The sequence below is a fragment of the Athene noctua genome, chromosome 4 (genome assembly GCF_965140245.1).
Source record: "Athene noctua chromosome 4, bAthNoc1.hap1.1, whole genome shotgun sequence".
Taxonomy (NCBI): domain Eukaryota; kingdom Metazoa; phylum Chordata; class Aves; order Strigiformes; family Strigidae; genus Athene; species Athene noctua.
Window position 1 is genome coordinate 78,531,873 of NC_134040.1, and position 17,549 is coordinate 78,549,421.

The 17,549-nt window shown below is 37.0% G+C and overlaps 1 protein-coding gene across 13 annotated transcripts in view; it reads left to right on the forward strand.

The window, feature by feature from the left end:
- TENM3 (teneurin transmembrane protein 3) overlaps positions 1–17,549 on the forward strand; it is a 419,436-nt gene that overhangs the window by 239,114 nt on the left and 162,773 nt on the right. For 7 of the 13 annotated variants that reach the window (XM_074905787.1, XM_074905788.1, XM_074905789.1 and 4 more), the window contains one exon: positions 6,858–7,067. The exons of the other annotated variants lie outside the window; for them this stretch is intronic. In XM_074905787.1, coding sequence (XP_074761888.1) covers positions 6,858–7,067 — 210 coding nt within the window. The remainder of the gene's footprint in view (positions 1–6,857; positions 7,068–17,549) is intronic. 13 annotated transcript variants of the gene reach the window in all.

Sequence of the window (17,549 nt, forward strand, 5' to 3'; positions counted from 1 at the left end):
TGCCTAGCTGAGTGGACCTTTGCTCTGTATCTGGCTCTTATGTTACAAGGTAATTCCTTTTGAAAATAATAAAAAATAAAAAAAGGTAGTGAGAGCAATGCACTGCAGTTAGGATAATCTTCCAGTTAAGGCTCAGATTCTGCAATTTCTTTACAGACAGAACTCCCATTTAGAGTGAAGATGAGCACTACCTGAACTCAGGATTGAAGAAGGAACCATTGTGATCATGCAGTCTGACCCCTGTAAGAACAGGGCACTCCTTTTCATTTAGCAATCTGCCGTGCAGCAGCTGTTAAATTTCCAAAACCACCAAAATGCCTTAAAACAGAAAGTGTGTGCTTCAGAAATGAATGTCAGTTCTAATGCATAACCATTTTTCTCAAGAAATCTTTCTCTTTTTCAGAAGACAATTACAAGCTTTATATTACAGACTGTGATTATTATACTACACTTCCAAGAATGGGAAAAAAAAAAAAAAAAACAAAACAACAAAACAAATTACAATATTTCAGGCCAGCATTTCTCTTGCTTTCTAATGGATTACCCTTGTTTTCAAATCAATGTCCTCTTATTATAGTCTTGTAAAGTTTCAGCTTTCACAGTCTACAGAAGCATTTGCAACTTTGTGAGTTAAAATACATGTCAAGATAATGTATCTGTTTTGTTTAGAGGCAATAACTTTTCAAGGAAATCTAGGAAAGGTAGATGTCATTTGTATTTAAGACTTGCATCTGAGATGTACTCACAGTTCATCAGCACTCAGAGGGATTGGAAACTTGGAAAATACACTTCCCAATTCATGGGTAAAAGGGTCATTATCCATTATGTGTACAAACAAAGCAAAACAAAATTAAATGGAAATCCACAGTAGATTGCAAGCATCATTTTTATGTGTTTGAAGGCATTTATTTTTAAAATAATTCTTGGCACATAGTTCTCACTGAAGTGTTTTTCACTATAAATGGATCTATATGGTCTTACTTATATATGTGTATATATGCGTGTGTATGTGTTTGAAAGACCGTCTATGCATGTATTTTCTTGGGGAGATCTTCACAATAGCTACAATGGTCAACTCTAGTATAAGTAGATAAAAAGAACTGCGTTGTTATAAATAATCATTCTTTGTGTGCTGTGCCACAACACTTTTCAGTAGTTATATTTGCATGTAGAGTTTTAATTAAGAGATAACTGTCACTGCAGGTTGACTGCAGAAGGCTGCAGTATCCAGCAGAGAGATGAATGCCAATGCCAAGTCATACAGGTTGGAGAGCGTACAGGGACTCCATAATAAAAATGAGTTTACAATTAAAATTCACTTATTACTAACTTACTGTGTTATATGCAGAGATGAAGAGGTCCAAAATCTAGTCGCTTTAGGGTTACATACCAGGGGTGAGATTTGGGTTTTCCTAGGGGGCTTTTTTGAGTCAATCTACATGAGATACGTTGGAAATTTGAACTTTGGGATGCCATCGGTAAACTTGTTAGGAGGGTATAGGTGCCCCATTTAACAAGAGTGTGTTACAGCTTTCAGCACACTGGGAAGTCCTAGAACAGATTGCAAAGATTCATCTCAGCTTGATTCAGAAGGGCTGTAAGTGTCCTTCTGCCTATTTGAAAGTGTTTTGATTTCTAATTAATTTAGCCAGAAGACACGTTATTTCTGACCTTCACAAACCACTGCCTGTCTGATCCCAGTTTTAAAAGATCCCATTAGCTGTTTTCTTAAAAAAAAAAAAAAAAAATCAGCCTGTCTTTTCCTGTTGTGAGGAGCAAAGCACAAAATGGATATATCTAGCTACTGTTAGAGTGAGACATTATATGTATAACATTTTTCCACAGTATGTGGTACAGTTTTGGGTTTATATGACATAATAATGCCACTTAAAATAACATTCAATCTTCATTTCCATGAAGTCACCAGCAAAAATCCCATTAAGTAAAGAAATGAGATATCTACCTTGAAATTTGTAATTAAATACCATTTTCTTACTGATGTTGAAGTCAGTAAGTACTTTTTACCACTAAGTTCAGAAGAAGACTCTCCCTATCTATCTTTGAGATGCAGATAGAGGATTTTTTTTCAGTCGCAGTGACAAGGGCTGCCAAGACTGTGAAAGGAAAAATGCACTTTTCTGCCATAGCTAAACAGCCTAAACAGAGCTGTCTCCTCTTGTATTGCCTTAAGCAGCCATCAGAGTGGTATGTACGAGTTAGGTATAGGATTTATGCATCCTGACTGAGATGAAAGTAATAGCCCTTCAAATTTTTATAGTGAAATTACTTTTGCAAAGTACGTAACTCGCAATATATCTTATGCAAAGTGAATTGATAATGCCAGGTTTTAAGAACTAATCTAGATATACGAGCAAAAGTTCAGCATTAAAGTAATTCATGAAGCAACAAAGACTTTCCTGAACTAAAACATGATCTTTAGAATGTGTAGATTTATAATTACAGAAGAAAACAAAAAAGGTTTTTTCCTTTCTTCTTGATCTTATACTGCCAGCAGAGTGTTTCTGTTTTAAGAGTTTGAATCTGTTGGGAAGTTTTCATAAATGCATGTATTTTAGGGCTCTGCAGAGACCCTGCAACAGCAGGAGATCATTACTACTGGTTCTTTTCCATCCTACTTTTCTCCTAAATGCCACGTTCCAAAAGTGTCCAATATGATTTTCTCTAAAACACATCTAGTGAAAATGCAGTGTGGAATTCATCTACGCACCCATTGCTGTTGAAGCAAAGTGCTTCCCTGCATGTGATGACAGATAAAAGATGAAAGCTGAGCATTTGTTGGATCCATTCTTCATAATACAACATAAATAAGCTGCTGATGGCTTTTTTTTTTTTTTTTTTGAGGGAAAGGGTGTAGGCGACCTGTACACCACTGTAAGCTGTGGGTGGTGGCTGGGTGGAAGTGTGGTCAGACAGTGGAATAGGCTGCCCAGGGAGGTGGTGGAGTCACGTCCCTGGATGTGTTTAAGGGTCGTTTGGATGAGATGTTGGGGGATATGGTGTAGGGGAGAACTTTGTAGAGTAGGGCTGATGGTTGGACTCGATGACCCCAAGGGCCTTTTCCAGCCTGAATGATTCTGTGCAGTGTCCCTCTGAAGCTCTGGGGTTGAAGGCACAGGTCTGCCCTGCACTGCCCCCAGCCCTTCCCGTGCTCTGCAATAGCCCACTTGCTTCCCTGCCCGCATACTGATGCTGTTGGGTGGAAGCAATTGCCAGAGTCTCAGACTTGGAATGACTTAAGCCTTAATATACTTAATACAGAAAGTCCCACTTGTCTGTATGCCTTCCATTACTACCAGTCATCCCTGTTGTTTATTTGGTGCCTTTTTATGGGTTGCACTTATTGGACTTGTCCCTTTCAGCTTTTCCATATGTGGCATCGTCTCTGCTTCCAACTTTTGTACCATCTTTTAGATCAGTGCTGATCTTTGCATGGAAGAGTACTTTTTTTTTTTTTTTTTTTTTTTACATAATTACCTTGTACGTATGTATTTAAAGTATCCATTATTAGCTCAGGTGTATTTCTTTGTAAATGTTCTTCTTACAACCAATTTTCTTTTACTTTCTTTGGGGATTTGTATTATTTCCTTAGCAAACTTATTCACATCTTCATATATTGCTCTATTGAGTCTGTTCCTGCTGGAGTGTGCCTATATTTGCCACAAATCTTTTTTGCATTTTTTGTGTGAGAGAATTTTTTTGGAAGTACGTAGATAATTAAAAGTCACATATTTTCACTTATGAAAATGCCAACAAATTAAAGTGTGTTTAACCTCATAACTAACCTAAAAGGTGAGATTTAAGTACTACTAAACCCAGGATACTTTCTCTTTAAAAATAGCATACTATCTTGTAAGTCACATAGTAAAAACAAGAACATTTGTTTTTTTAAAGTATGGGTGAGAAAGTGAAAGCAGAATTTTTGCTAGATGTATACCAAAAGAAGCAGAACAGGGAAAAAAATCAATATTGGTATTTTTGTGGTTTTCCTTAGAATGAAATATTCTTTGCATCATCTTGTGCCTCCAAGCTGTACAGAAAAAGCATTATAATCAATGTAATTGGCTTTTGTCATACTTAATGATTTTTGTGATTTATAAATGTGTTTGTTAGGACTTCAATAAGAGATATTACCAAATATTTTTAAATGCCTTTCATTCCATGTAAAAAAAAAAAAAAAATCGAGGAATATGCTCATCACTTACAATACCTCTTTCTAGTGTGTTAAGTATTTTTTTCTTAACACGCAGCTTATTCTGTAAATGGCAGTATGGATAGCTATCTGTCTTTTCACTTGAAATCAAAAAGGAGCTCACTGCAGAAGCCCGCCAGGGCTGGATGAAGTTGTACAGAAACACACGTCCCAGCTGGTTGGCCCAGGGTTCTTGTGAAGAATTGGTTTGTGTTATAACCAGCTCCCTTTTTTCTGCAGACCACCCAACTTCATGACAAGAAAGACCTGCCTGCCAGAATTAGCTTTATTGGTGATTTGTTTTTTATAAAAGTTGCATAACTTCCTGGTGGTGATACAGCCCTAATCACCTGATTTTGCAGTAGCAAAAATCTGTCCCTACTGAGTGTAGTAGCAGAAACTTTGCTGGTAGCCGCACACTTCCAGCCCACAGCTGACAGTGTTTTCTGAACTGAGAAACTCGGTAAGCCAGAGCACCCAAGTGATGCTTTTCCCAGATAGCTACTCATCAGTGCAGTGCAGTGTCAGCTAGCCACACAGCACTGAGACAATTAATAAATTTGGAAAAATGAGGGAATTTAAAAAATAATTAAGGAACCTTGGACATGACACATTTTCAGGCAACAGGGTATTTTGTATGATTAGGGTTTGTGTAATCAAGGCTCTGTTGTGTATGAAAGTTAATGAGTGTAAATTGAGAAGGGGAGAGGAAGCATACTGAGAATAGTGTTTTGCATAAGCTCCATAGTATTACTGAGATGCTGATTTGCTTCAGACAGTATACATCTGGAACATATTACTATAGCTTTCCTCTAGTCAAAGAAGGCCAAAGCAAGTAAAGGAGATACGTTCCAAGCTAAGAAAAATAAAAATCATAGAGCTAATTTGTATTTGAAAAAACCCAACTGTTGACTATTATTGGAATTATTCAAAAAATGAAATATAATGGCTATCTAAATCAGTTTAGGTACATCATAAATAATGCATTAAGTACTCCATGAAGATTTAACCACAAATCCAGGTTACTGAAGCAAGCAATGTGAAAAATCAAGGTGTAGCAAGAAAATCTGGTGGCATTGTATCTTGAACTTGAAAATGTGCCCATTCTCTGCTTCCAGATTCCCAGGTAAAGCCCTGTAAAATGTCATTCCACCCATCCTTGTTATTTCCCTGGCTATAAACCTTGAGTTTCACACAGGAGTACCTTCAGTAATAGTAAGTGCTCACTTTCTTTCCAAAACAAAGCCTGAGTCTTAAATTGGTAATCATATATATTGTGCTGTTCACTACAACAAGAGGTAAATGACATGTGGAAGAATTAAGCAAACATTTTATGGTGTGGCTGTCACAGGTTTCTTTCCAGGGAAACCAATCAGTTAGGTCTTAGCAATGTGTTTTAGACATCTGTAAGATACTATGTGATGGGGTAAACTGAATATGAAAGAAAAAAAATAAAATTAAAAGCAGCATGTTTCTAGCAGTGTACAAGTAAGATGGAGGGAAGGTAATTCAAGCTATTGGTGCCAATATAATTTATTGTATTGAACTTAAATATAACATTGAGGTGCTGCACCTCTCCAGCATAACTGTACTACTGAGTACCATAAAAACAAATCATTACAGGATGGAAAAACCTTCACTTTTCCTTTAATTTAAATTTAGATTAATAGCTATGAGTAGTATCCATGCAGGTTAATCTCATTTTTTTAACATAAATATGTAATAAATCTACTTCATTTCTGGTACAATTCCCCACTTACAGGCAACATAATACTGTACTCAAAAGTAGTCCAGCAGTCTTACTCTCACAGAGTGAGATCTGTGATGACTAAATACTATAAAGAACCAATATATTCACAGGGTAAATTAGGTAACTCTCTGCTGCTTACTGGATTTTAATTATTGTTTCAGTGAAGGACTAAATGCATTGTTATGATATACTAAAGCTTTATTTAAATTTGCCTTCCTCCATGATGCCTTTATGGTACTTTCAAGATGTAGAAATAGGATGTACTCGTTTATGCATGTTTTAAAACAACTTGTGCAGATGGACTCAAATTTGACAAGTGAAACATTTTATTAGGTTTTAAATAGCATTTGTATCTGAGAAACACTGCTAAAAACCTTAAATTTGTCAGAATAACTCGTATGGTAGAAATATAGGGCTCTGTGTGTGAGCTTGGAAAACTGTTCCTGTTTCTTTGCTTATCTGTATTATTTTCTTCCATAAGTAGATTTTAGGCAGGAGTGTCCCACTGAAAGAAGCAGCCCGGTATTTGGCCATGTATTTCAGTACTTCCAATCTCCTTAAAGGCTTGAAAAATAGAAAATACTGTATTTTCCAAACGGTAGTACAACAAAGATATTTCTTTACAGCTAGTACCTGTTCCTCTTTCATTGTGTTGCAGACATTGGAATTCCAGGTAGTTATAGACACTGTCCATTGAGATAGCAAGCCATGGCATTGTGTTATGTTCTCTAAAGCACTTAAATCACTTTATTACAGGCAATTGTCCTATTTTCTTTGACCATCATTTTTTATTGTTTGAAGTAGACTATTCACCTTTCAGTGATGCAAAAAGTAAATGATTTGTTGTTCATGTGATATCTTGACCTATATTTTAAATTTTTTTTATTTTTTTTATAGGTCCTCCCATGCCATCCTCCTCATCTAGTCCATCAGTTACTGAACATTTACACTCCCCTCCTCCATCACCCAATCTCCATGACAACCAGAAGTGGTTATTAAGTAATAATGCCAGCCAGCCAGTTCAGGACTCTGATACAGATGAGGACTATACTGCCAGCTCATATCTAGTACAGACCGGTACTATTTCAGTGTCTGTCCCAGGTCATGGTAAGAAGAGGACGCTTTGTCCGTAGTTTGAATACCCTTTTATTTTCCATCCTCTTACAAAATTGCCTAATAAAAATTAAAGATATCAAAATGACTTTGTATTTTAAACTGATTTTCCTTTAAATGTTGCAAATGATGTTTCTATTGTAGGACAAGCAAGAGTAGAAAGTAACTTCTAATATATAAAGCTCATTTAGGTTATTTTAAAATGCAATACCTCTATGAAGCAATAGCCATTAATGATTTATTATGTAATGTAATTTTAAAGGATAGGCTGAAGTTGCTTAAACTGTCATGATGTTTAGCTTCAGAATAATGTAAAAGTTATCTTTTACTACCTCATCGAGTTCAGCAGGTCCCAGCAGTTCCTTTAGTTTTCCTGGGGCAGGAGGATGGGATGGGTACTGGATAGTTATGGGATAGGGCACTCTAGATTGAGGAAAGGGATCTAGAGGAAGAGAGCTGTGTGGTAAGAGAAGGCAACAGTGGCTCCTAAGATGTATGTTTTCATGTTTCTCATCCTCCCAGTCAGCATGAGTAACCAGCAGGAATGACATGTACTTGAAACACCAGGGCCCACTTATGCATCATGCCCTAAAAACCCCATGCTTTAATTTTGTTTAACATAAAAAATAACAGACACGGGATTCCATTTTTATTGTATGATTGAGCAGATTTTCTTGGGGTAGACAGACTGGAAGAATAATTTGTAAATTCACAGCCCTTCCCCAGTAGATCAACAGAGCTTGGAATAAGCTGCTTGATTTTCTAAGAACCATTTCTGTCTTTTGATTGTAAAGAGCTCTCCTACAAATGAACCACTAGAGGGGGTTTGGAGAAATATTTTTCTGCAAATTACATATTAGTTGGTTGGACAGAACTGTTTTGCAGAGTAAAACCTCTAGCTCTTCCTTCTCCTCCTAGCTTTGAGTACAACTTTGGTGTTGTGTCTGAAAGGTCAATCTGCTAACAGGTGTATGAATATGACAACCTTTTTCCTTTTTTCTTTTTTTTTTTTTTTTTGGCACGTTAGGGGCTTCGATTAAGATCTTTAAAATTAACAATGGTAACTTTATTTTTGCATGTTCAACTTGCTCAGTATTTAATCCATGAAGAACACAAAAAAAAAAAAAAGGTAATATATTGTCATAATCAGGGTGTTTTGAAGATGTCTCCTTTATGTCTAGGAATATGAAATCTGTTAGAAAAGGTATGCATTATCCAAAAAGTAGCCTGGTTTAGTTCAATAAGTCAGTACATTCAGATTACTGTATCCACCAGCCCTTTCTCTGCAACTGAAAAACGCAAAAGCAAGAGAAAGCTGCTAAAAATTTTGAATAATTGGGACGTACTCCTTATACCTCGTAGCCTCTTAGGAAGCTAGTAAGTGTTCATCATTCCTCTAAGTTTTAGCATTTTGCTGCTTCTGAAATTGTCAAGAATTGCTTGCCGGTCTGACTTTGCCAACCTTGAGGAATGTTCCTTAACCCCTTTCCCCCCATACTAGCCAAAATAATTTCAGCTGATCCCATGGCAAGTCAAGTCTTGGCCATTTAGCAGGACAAAATAAAGGACAAAAACTTTATAACAATCAGGACAGAAGTTAACAGCAGGACAGTGGTGTATGTTGAGAGAGTTGTTCTTGGCGAGACTTTTGCTAAGCAGAAGGGAAGGGCAGCGTACCCTGGAAGTACGTGTTCATTTTCCACTTCCCTCTCTTCCCGCTGTGCTCCCCTGCCCCTCTATCTGCAGGTGTCTGAGATTTGCCCCTTCAGTGTTTATGTGCAACAGAAGTTCTTGCAGTTTCTGCTTCCTCCTGTTAAAGAATTAAATCAATGATACATACAGACTCATAATATGGTCGTGCTGGCAGTCATATAATACAGCTAACGATCTTTCTCTTTCTCCACAAGATTAGACTTGTTTTTAGAAGTGGTTCAGCTTGCTAACCACAGATACTATATTTGTGATTGTCATAATTTAAGCAGGATTTGTCCCTTTTTCTGCTGGACAAGATGACCATAGGTGTTCTGGTAGTGGGTTTCCATCCCTGCAGTCAGCTGCAGGATTAAGGGTTGCATTACTTGAGGAAAGGATGCTTTCATCCAGCACATATATGAATATTGCTTTGGAATACCTACTTGCTTTGCTTCTGGTTGGTTTCTCATATTGTATGCTGTTGGCCTACTGAGGGGGAAAACATATGGTCTTTGTAAAATACCAAGAGAATAATTTAATGCTTAAGCTAATAATTTCTAAATTAGCTACAACTTTTTTCGACTCGATGATTTGCACTGTTGTGTAGCCTTTTTACCAGTATGTGGATCTCTATATATCTAGAAAGTAAATACAATTTAATTGTGGCCTTTGGTAGAGTCTTATTTGATTTTTTTTTTTTTTTTTTTTTTTTTTTAGCCAAAATGGTAAGTAATACAGCATGTGTAGCACTTTCACAGAAGGAAGTGGGTTTTTTTTCACTTTTTGTCTTTTTGTCTTTTCTTTTGCATCTGGATGAATTAAGCTTTCCATGCTCTCTAGTGTTAGTGGGTACAAAACAACTCCGGTGCCATATTCTGGATGACTTTGTCCAATGTTTATATTGGGGGGGGGGGGGGGGAATCACTTTTGAAGCATTTAGGGTAAAAACGTACTGACCAAAAACAATTATATTATTGAACTGTTTTCAGTTACATTGACTTTATGTGAATAGCAAGTTCATTTACCCTCTCTCTAGTCTATGCAAATATCAGTTTGTTTTCCTTTAGTCTGAGATCATTTGATCAATGTAGTTTATTTGATCAACTCCCTCAAAATTTAAAGGATCTGATTATGTATTTAGAATGATATTCCAAAGCCTCTGGATTTGATTAGTTTGTTTTGTTAACTAATGGGAATTAGCTTTCATTTGAGGAATTAGCTAAAAGATAAATAAGAATTACTAAAACCAGTAATCAAATACTTGCTACATGAGAAGAAAGGATTTTCATGGAGGTATTGCTAATATCTTTGAACATTCAGCTCAAGTGAGGACTGTTGTGGACAATTTGCTAGGAAGCATTTCATTTCTCTAAAAGCATTGTGTTGATAGGTTGTAAAATTCAGGAGGAGATAAATTTTAGGGCCATACATCCTAACAGTGGTTTTTTATGTAGCACCTCAAATTTATTCAACGTGTTGTCCCTCCACAGTGCAGCTCAGTATACTGACTCAGTTCCAGCAGTCAGCCTGTTTGTCTACTGATTTCAGAACAACTTACTAGTTTTATTGTTTTTAGAAAGAGCAGTGAACTGGTTTATAAGGAACAGGGCCATCTGAATATGTCTGCATGGAAGACGAACAGTTGTTTAAGCAAGAGAGAGTGAACTGGGAGCTGGGAGGAGAGGATTCTTGAATGTGACTAAGGTGGAGAGGGTTTCTTCATGTAATAAAGTCTGCTTGTAAACAATAGAAGTCATGTGAAGTCTGTATTTAAGCATCTCGATAAGCTTCTTAATCTTTTTCCAGCAAAAAATATAGATCGTCTGAATTTGGAGCATAATTTATTGAAATTAACAGTAACTTGTCTTCCAACACAGTCATATTATAAAGTGAAATACAGTGCTGAACTCCCAAGTTAAGCAGAGCTATGAAGAAAAGATACAGTTAAACATTAATGCTTACTACTGAAAATGGAGAAGAAGAGTCTGAATGAGAAATTCAGATTTGAGAAATTTTACCCCTTAATTGGAAATATTATGCCAGAACCATCAAATGCACAATAAAGATGTATTTCACAGCAGTATTTGTACGGTGGATTTGAACTTTTAAATTGTACAAGGTTCTTATGTTTCTTAATAACAGTTTTATAGTTCAGCTGATAACAGTTGATGATAGTTCATCTGATGGAAAGATCTGGAAAAAAATTTCAATATGATATGAAATGTTTTTCAGTTGTCCTTGATCAAGGATCTGCCAGGTAACGCACAATAAACAAGATTTTGCTCCAGCCACATGGGAGTTGCAGATTGATGGGCTTTTCAGTTCAAAATAGCTAAGCTTTCCTGCAAGGAGAGAAAATTTGGGAATCTAGAGGATAACTCTGAATTTCAATTTGTGAAAGAGAAAAAGTAATCTAATAAGGTTGGTTGAATGATAACATACAAGAACTCTTGATACTCGGAGGTTCTGTTGTAGGACATCTTACTCTACAGACACCAAATGTTCTGTGGCATAATTCTCCTATAAACATAATTTGAGGACTTTAGTTCATGATGACTCATTAGAATTTGATGGGAGAGATTATACAAAAGTACCTGTCATACAGAAATGATTATAATTTTATCTTACCACAATGTCAAGAAACCAAAGTCAGAACCTTCTGCTTTTATACAAACACCTAAGAGAATACAGGACAAATGCTCAAGCCTGGCGGCAGTAATGACCAGATGCAACACAAGTACAAAGCATAGGTGTCAATTTTGTTAGGGGTTTGTTGAGGGTTTTTTTACACTTCAGATTTTCCCTCCAACTATACTGTGTTATTTTTCTGTATCGATATCTCAATTAATAGATAACCACCATAACTAAGCAATCTGCCACTTCCTTTTCTCCTCACTTCTGCCTTTTCTTTCCCACAGAAGCAAATGAATTTGAAGTGTGAATGGAAGTACACACAGAGATTTGTGTTAAAAGTTAGTGGGAGAGGAAAATGACTTTAAGGGATCTTTTTCTCCTTTGCAGCTCTTGCTCTGGCTCCCATGAGGGTAGGAAGAGGTCAGTGTTATTTCCCCCTTCATACACCACTGGCTTGTGAGAAGTTTGGAAATAAGATGTGAATATTGAAAAGACCCACGGCAAATTAAGTCAGTCCTAGCTGACATCTTGGAAGTACCTCATGTAACTTTCTAGCAGTCTTGCTTTAGTGTCTGCAGAACACTTCCCCAGCGCTTATTCCAACCCTGCTTTGCCATAGTTATTCCGCAAGGAAGACTGCATGCACTGCTGCACTAGACTCACTCAGCAGCCAGGTTGTCACAGTTTAGTTCAGATTATGGGAGAACAAAAGTAAGAGGGGAAAGAAGTGCTAGGGGAGAAGGAAACACAAACATGATGGGTGTGAGATTGAATGTGCAAAAGCTATTTGGGCTTCTTTTTTGGCATAGTGTAAATTTGCTGGTTTTTCTCTGCATCATTCTGAGGACTGGCAGTCCATCCAAATTCCCTGGAAACTCTGTGGGTATCCAAACACCTTGTTTTCATTGTCTAATGAGATTTTTTTTTTTATCTCTTATCTCATAATTCATGATAAATTAAGTTTTGTCATTGTTGTATCAGTACATACAATTTGTCTTCAGGTCTGAGACAGGTCCAAAGACATGTTGCTTGAAAAATGAATTCAGACCTATTTGGCTTGAAATAGTCCGTGATAATAAATTAAGAATAATAGATCAAACTAGGAGGAGCAATGTTGAAAAACATCATGGGGATATGCTATAATCTTGGTTTTATTTAACATTGTCGTTAGTTATATGGATGAAGGAGTAAAAATAGCACTAATAAAATTTCCTAATGATACTAAATAGTGAGAGTTCTGAGTGCCAACTGGGGACAAAATGTAATAGAAAAGGACAAGGAAAGATCATTAATTGTATGGCTAGAAACTAGCAAAGAGAAATTAGAACTGAAAAATATAAGCTGGTCTGAGATGCAGAATAATCAGGAAAAATTTTAAGAGAAATGGTGATAATTTTAATCAGACACAAATCTGCAGCATGGTCAGACTGACAAGTACAGTTTGAGCTGGATATACAAATATACGAAGCTGGTGCAGGGTCTGGAGCACAGGTCGTACGAGGAGCAGCTGAGGGAACTGGGGGGGTTTAGTCTGGAGAAGAGGAGGCTGAGGGGAGACCTCATCGCCCTCTACAGCTGCCTGAAAGGAGGGTGCAGAGAGCTGGGGATGAGTCTCTTTAACCAAATAGTAAGAGATAGGACAAGATGTAATGGCCTCAAGTTGTGCCAGGGAAGGTTTAGACTGGATATTAGGAAGCATTTCTTTACAGAAGGGGTTGTTAGGTGTTGGAATGGGCTGCCCAGGGAGGTGGTGGAGTCCCCATCCCTGGAGGTGTTTAAGAGTTGGGTCAACATAGTGCTGAGGGATCTGGTGTAGTTGGGAACTGTCAGTGTTAGGTTAATTGTTGGACTGGATGATCTTCAAGGTCTTTTCCAACCTAGACAATTCTGTGATTCTGTGAAATACATCAGCAAAGAGGGAATCGTGGACATAACATCAGTGTAATATAAGTTCTGAGTTTGGGCCTCTTGCTTTTTCAAAGTTCCTGTCAAATTCTCTTTATTTCTTCTAGAATTATTGCTGTTTATTCTACAGTTCCAATGTATTTAGATGAAAACAATTAGGAGGTTAGAGATATTAATATATGGGAATAAGTAAGAGAATAAAAATTTGATGAAGTACATAGCCTAAGCACTAATTAAGTGCTGACAAGGAGAAACCAATAACCCAAGAGTGAATGGAGCATGTTGTATACTGTGTAGAGATACAATTAAAAGCAATAGAACGAAACGAAGGAAAGGAAGGATTAGGCACGTTATCAGGAAAAACTGTCTAACAGTGAACAGTATTAAGATACCTAAATCTATCCCAAGGGAAGTGACAGAAACTCTGTCATTTTGCAACATGAAACGAAAATGAAAACATCAGTCACACTGCTTAGAACAAACCTACGTTCGCTTTGAAGAAGGTGGACTGTGAGGTAACTTCCTGGAACTTTTCTAGTAATACCTGTGTGCATTTCAAACCAGGTATGCATGAGTTTGTAGTTTATAACAGAGATTATCACACTAAACTGCGATGTGTTTCATTAGCAACGTGCACATTGCAATGTATTGTCTGTTTAAATAGAAGAGAAACTGCAATTTGTCCCGTAGCCAAGACTTCACTCTGAAGTTGTCCACACTTTCCACAATAAATCATTTGCAAAACAGCTGCTTTTCCATCCCGCTTGCTGGACCATTTTATGTCCTACAAAACTACAAAATAAGGTGGCCTGTTCTCAATGAAACCTGCCAGTGTCTTCTGGGCATGTGCATACTTATGTAAATATTTTGTAAGCAAAAGTGTTTGATACCCATAAATTTAGAATGCCCATGTTGCTGAATAGAGAGGTATTTGACAAGCTTTCTGTAAATATGGAATAAGGTCACGCTATAAAAATACATGCTGAGGGGTTTTTTTGAGGCCGGAGACTGTTATATTTCAACCACTGTGTAGCAGGGCTTGCAGGCTTCCTCGGTAGCTACAGAAGCTCTTAATCTCTTACAGTCAAAATCAGACAGTGCAGGAAGGCAAGTATTCTTGAGGTACAGATCGACAAATTTATCTGTTCCACGCGCTCAGGGCAAATATAGTTGCTTTAAAAACTTTAAAATTGTCTTGAATGCTAGCCAATTTATTTTTGATCCCCTTTTGATATTTGATTGCAGTTTCATGAATCCTTTTTTTTATTCTCTCCCTTTGGTTTTTAAGCCAAACTTCTGTCAACATTGTTCCCTTAATGTACAAAAATGTACATTTGTTCAGTTTAATTAAGTATTCAGTCTGCTTGCCAAGAGCAAATTACAGTTCCCCAATCTCACCCTCACCCCTCCAAAATCAAATTTTGCAAAGTGGTGGGCAATTAGTTCTCATATCTGATTGTTATAAGTCATGTTTTTCTCTTAAAGATTTTTGTAGTTTTCAGTCTCTGTTACTTGATAAAAGAGCCAAGACCAATTATTCCTCCTCAGATTGTGGCCTTTGTAGCCTTCAAAGAACAGTCTCCCCCACACCTCCTGTATCGTTAGTTGCAAAATATCTTTCCAAAGATGATTTCGGCCTCTTCACAAATGAGAGGATTCAGAGTGACAAATTATCCATCTTACACTGGAAGGCATGCCAGATGGGACAACCTGCCAACTGTGTATCGTACTGCAGATACGATCTGAAGTAGAGACATTTCCTCTCCTCCTCCCTTTCCCATCAAAAATCATATTACAAAAAATCATGCAAGTTAAGAAAATCTGTGAAGATAAATTGATTTTGAAACACAGTGAAATGTAAAAGCAGAAGATAGTTTTATCGAAGGAAGAAAGTGGCATCCAAACGTCAGATCACTTAAACTGAACAAACATGTACCTGGCAGTATAGATGAATATGAGAATCAAAAATGCATCCCTTCCCTGCTTACCAGTGCTTGCACACACATCGTTTCCTTTGACTACTTGATTACAGAACAGACATTCCTAATTGCAAGATAAGGAGCTTGAATTTAAATTATGTTACAGTTTGTTAATGGAAGAATCCTGAAGTCACGATCAGGAATGAGGATGTATTGCCCTCGTGGGGAAAAGTAGGCTCTAACAAATTTATTGTAAAAGTTAATTTGTAATAGAGAAGGGAAAAGGAGAAAGAAATGGTCACATAGAGATTTTATTTTCATTTTAAATTACAAAGCTGAGGACTTTCCCAGCTACTGCTTAGGCTGACTTCCAGAAGTACAAATGATGTGCAAGCACACAGCAAATAATTTGTGTGAGCTCAGGATCAGACCCCAAAGTCTCACATCATCACATTAAACTCTGTTATTTATTATTTTTTCATTATTTTATTTCAGGGAAAGGTTTAATATTTTTAACTGTGTACCACAATACAAAATCTTTTTTAAAAGCCTTATTTAGGAAGAGAGGACTGAAGATCTTACTCTTACATTTGTTCATCAATCAGTGGCAGCAGTCTGAACTTAGTTTTACAAGCCCTTCTTATCAACTGTAATGCTCACCAAGCCTTGATAGCTTTGAGAATACAAAACTACTTCCCGAAACATAGAATGAGTTGAAGGTTGTGAGATTTAGATAAAGTCTTGATTATTTCTTTTTTTAAGTTTTATTTTTATCTTTTGGTTTCTTAGTCTTAAGGCAGCTCTCGCTGGGGGTTGTGGGTTTTTATTAAAAAAAAAAAAAAAAAAAACAGTCCTATTTTTTTTCCCAGCTGTGAAAGCTTGGTCTGTCATTTCATTTTTTGTTTGTTTTAGCTAAATTAAAATTAGTTATGTAGTCATGGTCATTGTTAGGAGCTGGTGCTTTGGAGAGCACCAAATGTCTACCAGCTTGGTACAAAATGTGTAAGTTTAGTAAGGATAACATGCAATATCCTGTCCTGTTGATTTTGGAAAAGTTCTTCCTTCAGCTGGGATTGAGTCTTCAGTTACCATTGAGGAGAGCGAGCTGTGCAAATACTTAAAATACCTGATTTATTCCTTAGTTCTGCTGAATGCTGATGATGGCTAGGGCCTGATTCTGCACTTCAGAGGAAAGGCAGGTTGCTGTTGGATTAAATGGAAGTTGCCACTGGGGGTTAATACAGGAGTCAAGTTGTTGTAAGGCAACTGTAACACACATTTTATTCTATAATGTTGAAAGAAATCCCTGTAGCAAAAAAGCAGACCATTTGACAGAAATAAAAAATCTGATTTGTCTCCTTGTTGGCTTTTGGCTTCCACTTGAACTCTGTTTTTGCTAGCTGTAAGTTGGAGGACGATGTTTTAATGCTTTAAACGTGCTGCTCGCCGGAAGTAAACAGGACTCTCGCAAATTCTGCTGGCAGATGTTTGTCACAGTCTTTGATAGAAGACATACTGAGGATTTTGCACTTGAATCACTGAGCAAAAAATAAATAGATGTGCATTGGATGATTGTGAAAACAGAGCTTATCTCGAAGTTGCTATGAAAAGTAAAAAGCTAAGCATTTGGCACCTTAATATCCTTTAACTTTTAAAATATTATCAATGATTTTAAAAGCTTAAGGACTATGCTTAAAGCATAATTTCTCTGTTCTTCTATCTCATACACAAAAGGCTTCTCCATTTAGTATCTTTCTGCATCTGAGGTAGCACTGACATGAATTTCTTTGTCACTAACCCATTAGGAGTACACAGGAGCAGTAACCCTACTTTTTAAGGATGCAGAAATCTGACTAGAAGGCACATCAGCCTTCCTCTCTCATGCAAGGCCAAGGATTCCTATTGTCAGATGCAGTGGGCATGAAAGCAGCAATTTTACAGCACAAAAACTCCAATAACATTTACTGCAGTTGGCTGAGATTGCAATGCACACAGGCACTGCTCAGTCTTGGTTGCTTAAGCACCAGCTTCCCTTGGCTTTTTGCCAGCCTGCTGGCTCCAGAGAGACAAGTCCTTTAAGGGGAAAGAGTTTTCCTTGTAACTTGCTGTGGGGTAAACAGACCATTCAGGCATAGTTTATTGCATTACATACTCGACTATGCATACTGGAATGTAGCAAAGTAATTGGTAGAATTATTTTAATCGTTAGGATTCATAGGTAGGAGATGTTCTCTGAGCCAGGGGAAAAAAAAAAAAAAAAAATAAAAGGTGAGGATGTTTGTCTGCTAAGTTGCTGATCATTTATTACAAAGGACTAAAAATATTC